Source organism: Mauremys mutica, chromosome 4 (assembly GCF_020497125.1).
Source record: "Mauremys mutica isolate MM-2020 ecotype Southern chromosome 4, ASM2049712v1, whole genome shotgun sequence".
NCBI classification, from domain to species: Eukaryota; Metazoa; Chordata; order Testudines; family Geoemydidae; genus Mauremys; species Mauremys mutica.
In genome coordinates, this window is record NC_059075.1 from 22,596,637 (window position 1) to 22,613,603 (window position 16,967).

The 16,967-nt window shown below is 43.7% G+C and overlaps 1 protein-coding gene across 3 annotated transcripts in view; it reads right to left on the bottom strand.

Annotated features, from left to right (window-relative positions):
- The window catches only part of PPP2R5C (protein phosphatase 2 regulatory subunit B'gamma), a 175,098-nt gene that overhangs the window by 14,833 nt on the left and 143,298 nt on the right, over nt 1-16,967 (bottom strand). For all 3 annotated transcript variants that reach the window (XM_045015782.1, XM_045015783.1, XM_045015785.1), the window contains 4 exons: nt 13,208-13,378; nt 5,803-5,930; nt 3,191-3,292; nt 725-797 (listed from right to left, as the gene is read on the bottom strand). In XM_045015782.1, the coding sequence (XP_044871717.1) occupies nt 725-797; nt 3,191-3,292; nt 5,803-5,930; nt 13,208-13,378 (474 nt within the window). The remainder of the gene's footprint in view (nt 1-724; nt 798-3,190; nt 3,293-5,802; nt 5,931-13,207; nt 13,379-16,967) is intronic.

The window sequence follows — 16,967 nt, forward strand, 5'->3', positions numbered from 1 at the left end:
TGACACTTAAAGGAACAAATAGCAGCATAGGAACACCACAAAGCAATAGAACAAGAATAAATCAGAATAGCTTGTTCACTCTAACATGTTTTTGTTCTTTCAGAAAAACCTGCCCTTGTAGCTGGCTATAGAAAGTACATCTGCTTAAGAACAAGGTGGTTTTCCTTTTAGCTAGGAGCTGGTTTTGATCTGCATGTTTACATGTCCGTTACACAATCCAGGCACCATGTGGATACAACAGACAGGGACATGCACCATTGCTTTAATTCACTGGGCACGGCAGAGTAAAACAATCTGACAGGTCACAAGTCCCAGCTAGACAGAAGTTCTACTTTTAGTAGAAATCACTCCAATTCCCAATATCCCTCTTCTAATTTAGGCTTTTGTTTACATGGAGTTTTTTTTCAAGAGAAACCAATATTATAATCTCTGTTTATGCAATTCTGAACAATCACTTTTCAGACCACAATTCTATAGATGTCTTATAAAGGAAGAAAGGAAAAGGTACTTCAGATCAGTCTTGTCTGAAACCCTTGTTTGCAAAATAAGTACTTGCACAAGAGAAAGGTTACAAAATTTTAAAAGCATTTTTATTGCAGATTTTTCATATACAATATTAGTGAAATGGTTTTATTTCCAGGATCAGTCATATATCTGTTACCCCTCTGATATTTAACAAAACCCTAGAATTTTTAACATGAATATGTTAATCTTTTCTAAATACCTGGGGATTTGATTTGGCTAGATTTTCTATTTTAACCCATGCTTCTTCCCTTTCCTTCGATTTTAGCTTCTCTCTGCAAAAAAAATTTAAAAACAGAGGTAACAGATAAACTCGGTGAATTTATAAGTTACAACTCTCATACTATTCTTAAACAGAATAGTGAATAACTGGTTATTTCACCTGTTTAGATGCATCTTCTACCAATTTTTGATGGACAGTTTGCCCATATACATATCTAAACCATACCACACTGCTAGTTGTGATTCCAGGGCAACATTAAAACAAAAGAGTGACAACTGTCTCAAGAAAATAAGGACACTATTACAATAAACTGACTGGCATTCTCACCTTGTGCACAATCCATTTGACTTTGACAGCTATATGTTGCTAAAAATACATGATTACAGCAAAAAAAATCTTCGGCATTTAGACTGGTGTATACTCTGAAATAATTATAAAGGTAGAATCCAAAAGTAACAGTAAAGGACATTGTTTATTTCCACTGTTCTGATTGCAGTTTATTTAAATTTAAGTAAAATAATGACCACATCGATAAAAAAACTATTTTGAAATTGAATAATGCTTCATTAATGGCAAAATACTTGAGGAAAACAAATCAAGGGAAAGGGTCTAGTTATTGTCTAAACTTGTTTGAGAGATGTACATTCAAAGGTGATTTGCAAAGTGTGTGGGGAGGGGAATGAGCTTGTGCCCTTATGGCTTGCTTGTGGAGTAAAAAAGGCCAAAATTACCATTGAAAAGACAGGGATTTTTTCCCCCCAGCTTCTCTTCCACCTCAGAAAAATCAGTATTAACCCTTATTCCTCTTTTTAGCTGACTAACTCCTTGGCCAGAGAACTGGTGTGAAATCCTGGCTCTACTGAAGTCAATGGCAACACTTCAATTGACTTTAGTGGGGCCAGGGTATCAACATGCAGTGGGAGCTTTCTCAGCATTCAGATGGTAGAGTAGGAGTTCTAAATATTTAAGAGTGTGTCTCCTCACGTAGTTGTGTTAAATCAACACCTCCCTCCTCAAATGAATTTTAATTCATGAGCAAAAATCACTCCTTCAGTTGCTCAGGATTCAGTTTCTTGTCTGGACTCTGCTGCACTCAAGAAAAAAAAGAATAAAGACTTTATTTTCTAATATAAAAAATAAGTAGAATTGTTTTTACTAGAAAAATAGTATACCAAAAACTGAGTCCTATTTATCTTTTTTGCTTCTTTCTATGACGTACACATTTTTTTCATCCTTTTGAGAGAATACTTTTAAAATTTGTCTCATACGACATATTCTAGCTCACTTTCACTTAAATTTACAGGAATAACCTATATACCAGCACAAGCACCTATACCCTAGTATAACCGAGGCTACACTAGTTCGGGGTGGAGGGGAGGGATTGCACTGATTTCAAATAAATATAGTTAAAGCAGAACAAAACTATGTGTTGCTAAGCCCTTAAGGACTGCTACAGGAAGAAATCACAATCATTTCACTTTTAAACTAAAAACATGATTTTAACCAAGTTCTGCTCAAACCCCCAAATATTCCTTTGCTGAAACAGAACCACCAATAGTTTTCATTTCTACAGTTCCTTTAATCAGGATCTGAAACACTTTACAAGCAAATATTTATGCCTCAAACCATCCCTGTGAACATGCTTAGACTTATTATACCTATGGGGAAGTGGAAGCACAGAGAAATTATGTGACTGAAAGACCATACAAGTCTGTTGCACATTTGGGAATAAAAACCAGAAAAGTTCAAGCTTCTAATCCCCTGCTCTGTTCACCTGACCATACTATACTTCTTTCCTATTTATCAACAATTTATTAAATAAGTTACCAGTACAGCTCAGTCTATCAAATAAAGGAATCTCTTGCTTTTTCCTTTTAAATTTGTACCTAGGTTAAAGATGAAATTAAGCAAAATTAAATAGTTCACTTTACAGATGTGAGGAATATGCTACAACATAGCAATAATACAAACATATCACATCCACAATTGCATTTATGACAAAATACAATAATGCCCTGTACATATATGCACATGCATGCACTCTATAAAACAATGCTAGAGAATTCTGAAAAGTATTAGGGTGGGGATGTGGGGGATAGATGGCAAATAATGCATCTAAAATAAAAGCAAGATGTAAATTGGTTATTCTCTTCTGTTGGACTTTGAGACTGGTGGTGTCACAACAATGATTTTGCAGAAAGATGGCTGCCAGCAGCAGTATTAGGTTTGAACTATTATTTTAAACACTTCATTTTTAAATACATTTCACAGTTCATGCATGTTGAAAAGCAAAAGAATCTCACCATGTGAATTTTCAGATTTTTGTGCTGAATAAAACGGGCACAACTTTTTTTTTTAAAGCGAGAGTAACTTTTCAAAGTAAACAATGAAAATTCTCTGAACAGGTTATAGTAGAATAAGCTGAAATGTTAATATGAAACTTACTTCAGTTTTTCTGCTTTAAATTGTTGTGTGCAGTCGTCAAACAGTTTTTGGTTCATCTCCATGAAGAGTTTCAGAGCATTGTATATCAAGCCATGTATTGTCCTGTAAGTAAAATTTCATGCTGAAACTCACAGTATTTTAAACTTTGCTCTGCTCAACAGTAGCCAATAACTTACAAAACTAGAAAATTACATTATTTTAGAATACATAATGACAAAACTAGTTAATGGAAGTTTCTTTTTAGCTACAGTATGGCTAATACAAATTCTAAATCATTAAATGTTTTAAGCATCTTCTTATACAGTTTACTTACTCTACAGCAGTATTTGCCACTTGTTAATGAAAAATGTTCTTCGGAAGTTCTAATTCTCCTTTATATAATATTGTGCATCAATATACGGTTGCTTTCGAAATTTAAAAGTTGATACAACTTTAATCAAAATAGAATTATTAGAAAAAATTAAAACAGTAATATAGACCTCAGCAGGTGATACACTTATACTGTCAACTGACTGAAATTCTGTAAATATTTCTATACTGATATAGAGGAGTCTGCATAATGTAAAACTTATTCTGAAAGCATAACCACAGCTATACACATATGGTAGAAATATATAAAATACTGACTCACAATAATAGTAGGGCTCTTTAAAACTAGTATTAAACTACTCCTAGGGGAATTCTGCGCCACTGTGCAATGCAGAATTTCGCAAAATTCCCTGTCTCCCCCACCCCACAGAATTGGGGCTGCAGAGCTGCTGGCTGCCACTAGGGGCCGCTGGACTCTGCAGAGTCCAGCTTGCAGTGAGCTGCCCGCCCAGCCTGGCTGACTAGAGGCTTCATGCTCTACTTGATCCTCACTCTCCCGGCAAAGGGTGAGGAAGGGGAGGGCTGCACCACACAACGTCCCCTGGCAGGACAGTAAAGAAACAGGGGGGAGTAAAGGCTCGAGGGGTGATGGTGGCTGAGCTCTGGTGGGAGGGGGGTGCAGGTATCTGGGCCAGGGTGTGCCCCGCAGCTGGGCTCTGGGGAGATGAGAGTGCAGGTGTCTGGGCTCTGGGGGCCCCACATAGCCCCCCCAACTGGAACTGGGTTGTCATAGGTGTTTCTTTAACTCTCTACTCCTGGGGAAATATATTTTCCTGTTGTCTGTATTGTTGACATACTTGTTGACAGGTATTTTGAAATAACTTACCAAAAATAATTGAAACTGGAATGATTATATTGTGTTATTTTGACAAATAAAATATGCAGAATTTTAAAATATTGTGTGCAGAATTCCCCCGGGAGTATATAAGCAAACAGATTAGAAACAGCATGAAAAACAACAACAACAAATCTTCACCTGCATTATATAGTGCACACTGCCAAGGAAGTAAAAGTTTACTCTGCAGAAGTCATCTATTATAAATTACTGATCACCAGATCAGAAAATAAATTAGTTACATTGTTAATTTGCATCATTCGTGTTGGTTACACAGTGAGCGTGGGGGTATACTGGATTTCAGGACTTCACTCATGCTCAGGACAGAATGAATGGATGGCCGTAAAAAGTGAGAAAAACAACTGAAAGTAACCCATATTTACTATTCACCACATGAATCTTTTTTTTAGGATTACAGTTTTTCTTTTAAAAGTAATCCAGATAATATTTTTAAAATCAGTATATCAATGGATCACCTGTATCCAGTTATTGCACACACTTCCCTCAGTATACCTTTCACTGAAGTTAGTGGGAGAGTCATCAGGCATTACTGTAGGCCAACCAATCAGTAGTCCTCACTCCACAGCAATGAGCTATGGAACAACCACACCACCAGCTCTTGCACACTAGCTCAAAACAAAACTGTTTCGCAGCTGGAGCAGCTGCAGGATGGAGCTGACTAGGAGTACTTTCATGCTTGAGTATTACACTATTGTGTGGATGGAAAGGGAAAAACAAAGGCGATATGTAGACAGAAAGAAAACAGGAGACAAATGCTGAGAAAAGGAAGAAAAAAAAATAAAATGATTTTCATATGGATATAGTCAAATGATTATCAATGGAAAAATGTGGGTCAACAAAGTTTAGACGTCAACCATCAAAATTTGTCTTTAGTAACCACTAAACTACTATGCAATACACATTTAATTTACTCAATATAAATAATCCAAAATAAAATATGGTGTAGGAAACAAGCTGCACTAAAACATATTTTTACAGGAAAGAGTCCACCCTCTCAAATGCATTTCCTGGGCCCTCTGATAGGTGATATGGCATTTGCCCTCACTCATCTCCTTTCACATTCTTAAGGTCTTGGTAGAAATATTGTGAATACACATGATGCATCTGATGAAGTGGGCTGTAGCCCACAAAAGCTTATGCTCAAATAAATTTGTTAGTCTCTAAGGTGCCACAAGTACTCCTGTTCTTTTTGCGGATACAGACTAACACGGCTGCTATTCTGATACCATGATTATACTGTAGCTACAACAGGTAATTCACAAACACAAGGCATTTTAACCCTAATTGTTTGAAACTAAAGTTCATTACTGTTAGATAAGTAACATTAACAACACTTAGAAAGGCCTTTAAATACATTAAATATATTATTTGTACAAGAGTTTCTTACTTGTTCCAATGTGTCTTTGAATTTCGATACAACGATGGAAACATGATAGGCAAAATCTTTGCTGCATTGTCACTGATTAAACTCATAATGTACTCATTATTCCAGTAGTATAGTGCTCGTTCTGCCACCTGAAAGACATGAAGGTAAGCACACTACTTTATCCATCTTCCAGTTAGCGTTTTCATACCATAAAGTTTGCTGAACAGAACTGAAATTAGGAAATAAAATGGCTTGGAGAGAATTGAGGATACCAAATATTAAGTACCAAAATATTTTAAAATTACCATAAAGAAATTCAAAGTTATGGCTTACTTTTTAATCTGGGTCAGAACTGTGTATTTTACAGACATATGGCTACAAATCATTCTTAAGAAACGTGTCTTGTGCCCTCCATTTTATCTATAATGCAGCACATTCACAATTTAAATAGAATCCCTTGTGATCTGTTGGGGTCATGTAGGCAGTAACACTCTTCTTGCATTTAAAAAAAGGTTCTCAGCCAAGAAAGTCGGTGCCAATTTGGTACTTCTACAGTAGCCCTGCAGCACAGCTAAGAAACTTAAGAACTGCTGTGATCCAAGGATCTCGATGCCAACTCGCAGAAGGCACAGAGGCACATAGGGATACAAGGATCCCATGGGTTCACTAAAAATATGTAAGGTCTCTAATGAAAGTGTGTGTCATACTAGTAATCAATCATTGTGAAATGTGTACACAGAACACACATGAAGAGTTATGTATATATTCTAAAAATTATGTTCTCAGAGTTAAGACAGGTCACTCAAGAACAGTATTTGGAAACAAACTTCTACAGGCAGAGAGTGGGAGACACTTGTCTCCATGGTGGATCACTGTGTATTGTATGTCATATAGTAGAAATGTATTAGCATTCTAAGTCAAATATTAAGTAAGAGCTGGCAGAGATTTGAGAAGGAAATTGACAGGAGGAAATAAACAGCAGGGGTAACCCTATTTCAGGTAAACATCAAAGATATGTTCTTATGTATTGGGGGAGCAGAGAGGCACCCTGGAATCCTTCACCAAGGAAAGAAACTGACAGTGGGATTTGCTTAATGAAAAAGGGTTCTCAGCCAGGCTTGGCTGAAAATGCTGGGAAAAAACTTTGGTTGAGATACATTTCTCTAGTCAGAAGAAAAAACGGTTGCTAATCTTTCTGTAACTGTTGTTCTTCGAGATGTATTGCTCATGTCCAGTCCATTCCACATTAGTTGTGCGCATGTCATATGCACAGTTGCCAGAGATTTCTCTATCAGTGGTATCCATAGGGCTGGCTCTAGCGCCCTCTGGTGCAGCACGTTCATGTGCCATTAAAAGGGGCAAGGCCGGCCCTGCACCCTCTCAATTCCTTCTTGCCAGATAACTTTGACAGAGTGGCAGGAGGCTGGGTCATGGAATAGACATGAGTAACACATCTCGAAAAACAACAGTTACGGAAAGGTTAGTTACTGTTCTTGCCCATTCCATGTTAGGTGACTCAAGTGGTAACCAAAGAGGTGGGCTCAGAGTACATGGACATGCGGATGGCAGCACTGCTCTTCTGAACTTGGCATTGTCTCTAGCCTGCTGTGGGATGGCGTAGTGGGTAGAGAAGGTATGCAGTGACGACCATTTCGCAGCCCTGCAGATGTCTCAGACTGGGACCTGGGCCAGAAATGCCACTGATGAAGCTTGAGCTCTGGTCAAATGGGTGGTCAAGATGGCAGGAGGTGGTACGCCTACCAGCTCGTAGCATGTATGAATACAGGAGGTGATCCAGGATGAGATTCTCTGGGCTGAAACTGGTAGGCCATTCATCCTGTCCACTATTGCCAAGAAGAGCTGTGTGAATTTACTGAATGGCTTGCTCCTCTCAATGTAGAAGGCCAGGGCACTTCTAACACTGCTCCCTGCATTCTTGTGTGGTTTCAGGAAGAAAACTGGCAGGAAAATAGCCTGGTTACTATGAAGCTGCAAGACCACCTTTGGAAGGAGCTGGGCAGGGGTGCAGTTGAACCTTGTTCTTAAATAGCATTGCATACAGTGTTTCTGAGGTAAGGGCCCTAATTTCTGAGACCCTCCTGGCTGAGGTAATTGCTACCAAGAAGTCAACCTTCCAGAGACAGAGGGCATGATGCTAGTAGCTTGAAGGGAGGGCCAGTGAGTCTGGATAGGACCAGGTTAAGACCCACAGTAGAATCGGTTCACAAATTTGAGGATAAAGTCTCTCTACCCATTTAAGGAAGTGAATGGGACATCTCATGTGAGAAGACTGACCTACCGTCCATAGAAGGGTGGAAGACAGATTGCCATTAGATGTACCTTGATAGATGTGAGGGCCAGACCCTGTTGCTTAAGATGGAGCAGGTATTCCAGCACAGCTGGAGGGATGACTGAGTTGGTGAGAGACCTCGTTGAGAAGACTACACCAAGGAATGCTTCCATTTGGCTAGGTAAGTAGCTCAAGTGGACAGTACCTAGCAAGATCTGGCGAACTTGCTCTGAACAGGCCTATTCCTCCAGGTTCAACCATGGAGCATCCACGTTGTCAGGTGAAGGGCCCTGAGGTTCAGGTGGAGTAAACTGCCGTGGCCTTGCGAGATCAGATCCAGGTGGGGTGGGAGCAACAGCAGCGGTGCTACTGACAGGTCCAGCAGCATGCTGAACCAATGCTGTCACAGCCACACAGGAGCTATAAGGATAACCCTTGCCTTTTCTCGCTTGACTTTCAAAAGGACCCTGTGTACTAGAACTGGAGAAAATGCATAGAATAGGACCTCTGTCCATAAAAGCAGGAAGGCATCTGAGAACCTGGGCTGTGATCAGTAATGAGAAAAAACTGCTGACATTTTTTGTTCTGCCTGGTTGCAAACAGGCCTACCTGGGGAGACCCTCCACCTTTGGAAGATGGATCTCGTCATCTTGTCGTCATTCATGATTAGAGGAAAAAGACCTACTGAGGTGATCTGCGAGGGTATTCCAGGCTCCTGGAAGATGGTAAGCCTTGAGGTGAATTGAGTGTTTCATACAGAAGTCCCACAGACCAACAGCCTCCTGGCAAAGGGTAAAGAAGCGTGTGCCTCTCTGTTGATGTAAACCATGGCTGTCATGTTGTCCATAAGCACTCGCACAACTTTGTCCGTGATCTGGGAAAGGAACACTTGGCATGCAAAGCGGACAACTCTGAGCTCTCTGACATTTATGCATAAGGAGAGCTCTTCCAGGAACCACAGGCCTTGAGTCCTGAGGTGAGCTCCCCAACCTAGATCGTATGCATCTGAAATGAAAGATACTGAAGGCTGGGGGAGGGGTTTGTAACAAGGAAAGGCCTGCAGCCACTGATCGGGGATCCTTCATCAGTCAAGGGAGATGAGGACTGGGGCGGGAACTGTAAGCACCGGGCCAACCAAGTATGCAGGGATCTGAGGTGTGGCCTTGTGTGCCATACCATGTAAGTGCACACAGCCATGTGTCCAAAAGTTTGAGGGAAAACAGGGCTGTCGTTATGGGGTGGGCCTTAACCTTGAATATCAGAGCCGATATTGCCTGGAATCGAGTTTCTGGAAGGAAGGCTCTGGCCTGGGTCAACTCTATTCTCTGGATGGGACTGAGAATCGACTTTTGCTGGTTTAACAGCAGGCCCAGTGCACTGAAGGTGGCTTGGACCAGGCTGATGCTGCTCTTCAGTTGAGCCTCTGAACAGCCCTTGATCAGTCAGTTGTCAGGGTACAGTTAAACTCTGACACCTTGCCTTCTGAAGAAGACCAATACCACCACCATTCTGTGAAAACCTGAGAGGCTGCTGACAGACCACAGGGGAGAACAGTGAATTGGTAATCGGTTTGGTTTACGATAAATCTGAGGAACCTTCTGTGGCCTTGGAAGATGGAAATAGGCATCTTTCAAGTTGAGGGCAGCATACCAGTTCCCTGGATCCAATGAGGGAATAATGGAGGCCAGGGAGACCATGCGGAACTTCAGTTTCTTGAGATAACTGTTGTGATGATGCAGGTCCAGGATGGGTTGAAGACCCCCTTTGGCTTTCAGGATTAGGAAATATTAGGAGTAAAACCCCTTCCCTCTCAAGTTCTGATGCACCTTTTTCACAGCCCCTACTTGCAGGAGGGCTTGGACCTCTTGTGCTAGAAGTTGCTTGTGAGAAGGATGGGGGTGGTGGAAGAAAACTGAAGGGTGTAATCTTCCTCTACCGTACTCAGCATCCAGTGGCCTCAGGTGATGAGGGATCATGCCAGGCTGAAGTGGTAGAGTTGGTCTGAAAACAAAAGGGGGGCAGAATCCGATGCAGGAACTGATATAATGCTCTCGGGCGTGCCTTCAAAAGTTTTGTTTTGCGCTTCTTGGGTATCTGTGTGATCCTGGTAGGAGGTTGAGGTAGAGTGGGCAGTTGTCTATGCTTGTAACTCCTGCACCGTTTCTTGAACAGGTCCTGTAGAGGCAGTGGAGCCAAGACGCGGGCTGGTTGCTGGGGCTAAGGACTGAGTCCTTCTGAGGAGGCCAATGGGGTGGGGGAGGGGTGGTACCCCGTCACTTCTGCCAGTTGATGACGAGGGTCCAGGGATCAGTGCTAGATCAGGTAAGTCCTCATCAATGACATGAGGGCCGATTTGGCTCTGGTTGGTACCGAAGACCCTGGAGCCGGGTATGAGCTTGGGGCCCCATATGCTCCATTCTGCTTCACACACTCATTGGGAGCCAGTGGTTGACCCATTGGGATTGGCAGAACTGGGAGTGTCACTAGGTCCCTTCCTGGCCACAGCAAAGGCCTCCGGGGTGGAAGGCACCGCTGTCCCGCTAGCGCCACAATGACTTCCAGGTGCCAGGGGGTGGTCCCGCACTGGACTCAACAGCACATGCGACATGAACAAGCACTCGATAAATTTAATCTTCAGAAAGAGTGTTATAATTTTATTTTACCTTTAACCATTTGTCTCCAATATTCTCACTCTATCACTTGAATCTCTGTTCTTTGATGATAAACTCATTCGTTTTCACTACAGATATAGCTAAGTGCTGTACGTTAAGTACGGTAATCCTGAGTTGAATCTTACAAGCTGGGACATACTATTCCCGTGAGTACAGAAGATCTAAAAGCTTTGTGACTGTTTGGTGGATCATGGGCTGAGCACTCCAGAGGGACACTTGGAGGACTTGGGGGTTGGTGACTGTCTATCGCTAACCTCTATAAAAAAAAAAAAAAAGCAAGGCCTGAAGCTACTGGGGCCATGCATTTTGTAAATACTCACGGGGCCAAAGAGAGGCCAAAGTGTAGCACCGGGAATTGGAAGTGACGCTGGCCCACCATAAAACGGAGGGATTTTCTGTGTCCTTGGAAGATGGAAATATGAAAGTAAGCGACTTTCAAGTCGAGAGCAGTGTACCAGACTCCCGGATCCAGGGAGAGGATGATGGAGGCCAGAGAAGCCATGTGAAACTTCAACTTCTTGAGACATTTTTGAGTTGCTGCAAGTCAGGAATGGGTCTTAGGCCCCCTTTTGCCTTCAGGTTTAGGAAATAACAGGAGTAGAATCCTTTCCCCTTCATTTCCCGAGGGATCTCCTCCACTGCCCCCAGCTGCAGGAGGTTGTCTACCTCTTGAATGAGGAGTTTCACATGAGAAGCATCCCTAAAGAGGGAATGGAGTTGGGGGTGGTGGTGGCCAAGAATTGGAGGGTGTATCCCACCGATACAATTCCTAGCACCCAGCGATCTGAGGTAACCTGTGACCAGGCTGAACGGTAGGGACGAAGACAGTTGAGGAAAGAATGAGGCGGATCTGGGAAGTTGACTGGGGCATCGCTCTCAAGTGCACCCTCAAAACGCATGCTTCTGGCCTCCATGATGTTTCACCGGTCCAGGTTGTGCAGGTGAACAGGAGGAGGAAGGGTGGCGACGACTAAAACTCCTGTCCTTATTCCTTCTCCTTGCAGACTCTTGTCGAAACTGTCAAGGCCTTAGTGGCGGGGGCATCTGGAACTGTTTAGTCACCAACTGAGGCGTATGCAACCCCAGTGAGCCTGAGTGTCCTTCAACCTGTGGAGCTGATATCCATCTGGGAAATCATGGATCAAAGACTGCATCTCCTGGGACAGGCCTGCGGACTGAAGTCAGGAACAGCGCCTCATGGCCATCGCTGAGGTGACCACTCTGGCTGCTGAATTGGCCACATCCCATGCCATTTGGAGGGAACACCGAGCTGCAATAGTACCCTCCTCAACAAGGGCCCCGAATTTTTGGGCCGCATTGTGGGGCATGGAGTCCTTGAACTCATGGAGGGAGTCCCATAAGTTGAAGTTATATCTCCCCAAAAGAGCCTGGTGGTTTGCGACTCTGAACTGAAGACTGGCTGTGGAATAAATTTTCCTTCCGAAAAGATCCAGTCTCTTGGCCTCCTTATTTTGGGTGGTGGAACCAGATTGTCCTTGCTTATCTTTCTTGTTGGCCGCAGAAACTACCAACGACCTTGGGGGCAGGTGAGCGTACAAGTATTCGAACCCCTTGGCTGGGACGAAATACCTCTTTTCAACCCTCTTGGAGGTGGGTGTAAGTGAGGACGGGGTTTGCCAGAGGGCTTTGGCAATCTTTAGAATCCCTTCGTGCACGTGTGAGGGTAGATGCATAGAGCACAATAAACAAAGTGTCTGATTGCGCCACAATCTCTTCCACCTCTAGGCCTAAGTTAGTGGCCACCCTTTGGAGCAGGACTTGGTGCTCCTTAAAATTGTCCAGTGGGCTAGTGCGAGAGGGCCCCACTGTAGCCTTATCTGTAGAGGATGAGGATGATAGGACCACTGAGGGAGGGTCCGGGGCATCATCCCCCGGGGTGAAAGGAGGTCTTAGGGTGGGCACCTGCCCTTCCGGTGCCATTGGTGCGACCTGATGCTTGTCGGTTACCGCATCAGACAACTGGTGTGAAGAGAGCATCGGCATAACCAGCATGCCCCAGGCATTCCAGTAAGGCCATTGTGCTGGCCACTGACCCTGCTGCCAGGACAGCATCACAGAGGTGGACACAGCCTCAGAAGCTCAGTTGCGATGGTGCTGTCTCGGTGAGAGGCTGAACTCCCCTGCCACAACACCCCCAAGAGCCTAGATCATGATGTGGGTGGAAAGCTGAAGATCCTCAGCTTATGGTCATGAACAGGTACCTCTACTGCCCTGACAGAGAAGCAAGGGGCAGGAAGCTGGGTGCAACAACCACTAAGTTGCCTGGCCCTCTGAGCCCCCTATCATGGGCTCACTAAAGATAGGCATCCAACTATGTGCTATTTTTTCAGCATTTTTAACATACTAAAATTTTAGTACATATATATCTAAAATGATCAATTCGCTAACAATGTAAAAATCCTAAACTGAAGATCTGGTTTTATGAGTTCCTTGAAGTACAGACCTGGAAGTGTGGACTGGACACACATTTGGCTAGCTGTCTGAAAAGAGGCTCCATAACCTTTACGAATTCAGATGGTTCAATGACATCTAAAATTTCCTCTAGTTCATTTAAAAACATGACTTCCTTTGGACTGTGAGTCTTTGGCCAGTATTTGAGCAGTGCCATCACCACCTGTAAAAAGAAGGTTTGCAAGAAAAAATTAATACACAATTTTCATAGCAACATTTTAAATATTTGACTTCCATTTTTGCACTAACATGGATTTCTTACAGGAATTGTCATTGTAAACAAGTACTTTTGTTACTGTATTAATGAAGTATAAGAAATCTGGTTACTTATGTTGTATAGTACCTGGAGTTCTTTGAGATGTTTGATCCCTATGTATATTCCACTCAAGATGCACATGTGTGCCATGAGCCTGAGACCAGAAGTTTTTTTTCCGCTAGCAGTGTCTATTTGTCCACGGCTACACCCTTGTCCTCCTCATGCTCCAAACTGAGGATTTATGGGGCGGTCTAGACTGCCTCTCTAATTCCTTCACTATTGCAAATAAGCTTAGGATAACAATCCAAGACAGAGGGGAGGGAGGGCAGGGACCGCACACCTTGAAGAACTCCAGTTACTGTATAAACACGTTCTTCTTTGAGTGATGATCCTTATATGTATTCCACTTGAGGTGACTCACAAGAAGGGTGTGAGGACCCTGCTGTATTACAGATTGGAACCGCTCTGCTACGGAGGATGCACCTGCTGTAGAAGCTTGTACCAGGGTATACACTGAGCCCCACACTGCCACTCTACAGATCTCCATAAGAGGGACATCTCGAAGTGGAGTGGAACCCAGGGGAGAGGGAGGGACTAAGTTCCCCTACAGCCTTACCAGAAAGACTAGAGGGAAGACCCCAAACACAAGGGGACAGAAGGACCATCAGGTGTGGACCAGGGTTGCCGACTTGGTGTGAGGTCCTGGGACTGCTTGTTAAAAAAACTCTGGCTTACTCTGAAACAGGTGAGACTGAAGGTAACCCAGCCTGAGAACTAAGTCACATGGCAAAAGAGGGAGTTACTTACATGTAAATGGAGATTCTTTGAGATGGGTGGTCCCTATCTATATACCACAGTGGGTTATGCACATGCACCATGTGCCCAGAGTTTGAGAATTTAAAAGTAGTGTCTAGTCCATGAATGCGCCCTGGCTTGCCTCATGCCTCCGACCAAGGAAATAAAGGGCAAGGCATACCAACCGACCACCTCTTCAGTTCCTTCTCCAGTTCGAATCAGACAAGATTCAAAGCAGAGGGTGGGTAGTGGAATACAGATAGGGACCACACATCTTGAAGAACCTCCAGTTACAAGTAAGTAACCTCTTCTTCTTCTTTGAGTAATGGTCCCTATTGTAGCCCACTGTGGGTGACTGACAAGCAGTACATAAGTAGGAGGAAGGTTCGAGGATGAGGACAGCAGGGTTGAACAGAGAACCATCAATCCAAAGGAGGCATCAGCAGCTGAGTCCTGTATCAGGACTTGCAAACATGTAGATGGAGGTCCACATGGCTCCAGCAGGGGTATGTCCTGAAGAGAAACTACATTTGTTGCTTGAGCTCTAGTGGAATGAGCTCGTATCTCTGTAGGGGGAGGGCGGTTCAAGAGCTGACAGAGTAGAATGCAACCAGATATCCATTTGGAAATTCTCTCAGTGGAGATGGCATGCCCACCGATTATCTCTGCTAGAGTGACAAACAGTCTCTGGGACTTCCTGACTGGTTTTGATCTCTGCAGGTAAAAGGCCAAGGCTCATCAAACATCAAGAGAGTGGAGTCTACATTTTTCTGCAGATGCGTGCAATATGGGGAAGAATAAAGGTAAGTGAATAGATTGGTTAACCACTTTAGGGATAAATTTGGGGCATAGGTGTAAAGAAACTATCTTTGTGGAACACAGTGTATGGAGGGTCTGCCATCACTGCTCTGAGTTCACTAACCCTCCTAGCCAATGTGATGGTTACAAGGAAGGCGACCTTCATGGAGAGGAGAAACATGGGGCAAGTAGCTAAAGGGGAACCAGGTCAGTACCAAAAGAACAAGATTCATGTCCCCTTGGGGCACAATCTTTTGAGGCGTGGGAAAGTTATCAGGCCTTTCCAGAGTCAATTGGCTAGCGAGTGTGTGAAAACAGAGTAGCCTTCAGTAGGTGGATGGAATGCACTGATCGCCACTAAGCAGACTGGCAAGGAGCTGAGGGAGAGACCTGATGTCTTCAAAAGATAGGATAGTCTAGAATGAGTGGAATATCCATAGCTTCTGGTAGAATGCCTCTTCGTTGCGTCCAGGATGAGAAGCATTTCCATTTAGCTAGGTACCATTTCCTAGTCAAAGCCTTTCTGCTATTGCAGAAGATGTCTCACATGGCTGAAGAGCATGCATGTTCTAGGTATGATGCCCATCCAAATACCGAGCCCTGAGGTTGAGTGGTTGTGGATTGGGGTGTTTGATCCTGCCATTGCACTGGGTCAGGAGCTTGGGGAACTAGAACAGTCAGGGCCAGAAAGGGGTGATCAGGATGACTGTCACCCTGTTCTGCCAGAACTCGTGTAGCACTCATGGTAGAAGCGGCAGCGGAGGGAAGGCATAGTTGAACTGGTCTGACCAGGAAAGGAGAGCATCACCCTGGAAGTGACAGCCTACGTCTCCTCTGGAGCAATACGTGATGCACTTGTTGACCTGGGAAGTGAACAGATCTCTTGTTGGTGTTCTCCATCATGTGAAAATGTCATGCAGCACCATGTCATGAAGTCCCCACTTGTGGTCAATTGTAAAATGTTTGCTGAGGGAATCTGAGTGTGCATTCTGCGTACCTGGAAGGTAGGCTGCAGATAGGGTGATCTGATTGCTGATGCACCAGTTCCAGAGATTGACTGCTTCTGCACACAGGGAGGCAGATCTCACTCCCTTGCTTGCTGGTGTAAAAGACCATTGTAGTGTCGTCTGACATTATCAGGATGTGGTGAAAGCGAGCGAATGGAAGAAAGGATTTGCAACCTTCCTTACTGTCCAGTATTCCAGGACACTGATGTGCATTCTGTACTCTCAAGATGTCCAGGCTCCTTGTGCTGTGTGGTTGCCCATATAGGCTCCCCAACCTAGCAGGGAAACATCCATAATGACTGTCTTGGCCAGTGAAGAGGGGAGAAAGAGAGCCCCCACGCATGTGAGATGAGGATTTGTCCACCACAGAAGGGAGGACAGTATCTTGGCAGGAACTGTCCGTGTGAGATTCATGGAATGACAGCTTGAGGAGTGAACTGAATGTAGTCATACTTGAAGGTGGAGTCTTGCAAATGGAGTGACATGTGCACAAAGCCATGTGGCCAAGTAGGGACAGACATGTTTTGACTATTACCCAAAGGTTGCTTGCAATGTGAGCTATATCATCATTCATGGTCTGGAAATTGTGAGCAAGTTTGCCCCTGTGGTAATAGAGTTCAAGGTTGCCCCAATGAAGTCCAAAGATTTCATGGGAGTAATACTAGATTTTTTAATGTTTACACTGACTCCCCAGTGAGGAAAAGAGGTGGAGCATCATAGATGTCGACGTATAGGCTTTTTGGTGAGATTTGGTGGTGAGGAGCCAGTCGTCGAGGTATGGGAAAGTGAGGAGGCCATGACATCTGATGTGAGCTGCTACCACTGAAAATACCTTGGTAAAGACTATGGGGGTGGTAGCTATTCTGAAGGATAGTACTGGAAATGGTCAGAGCCCA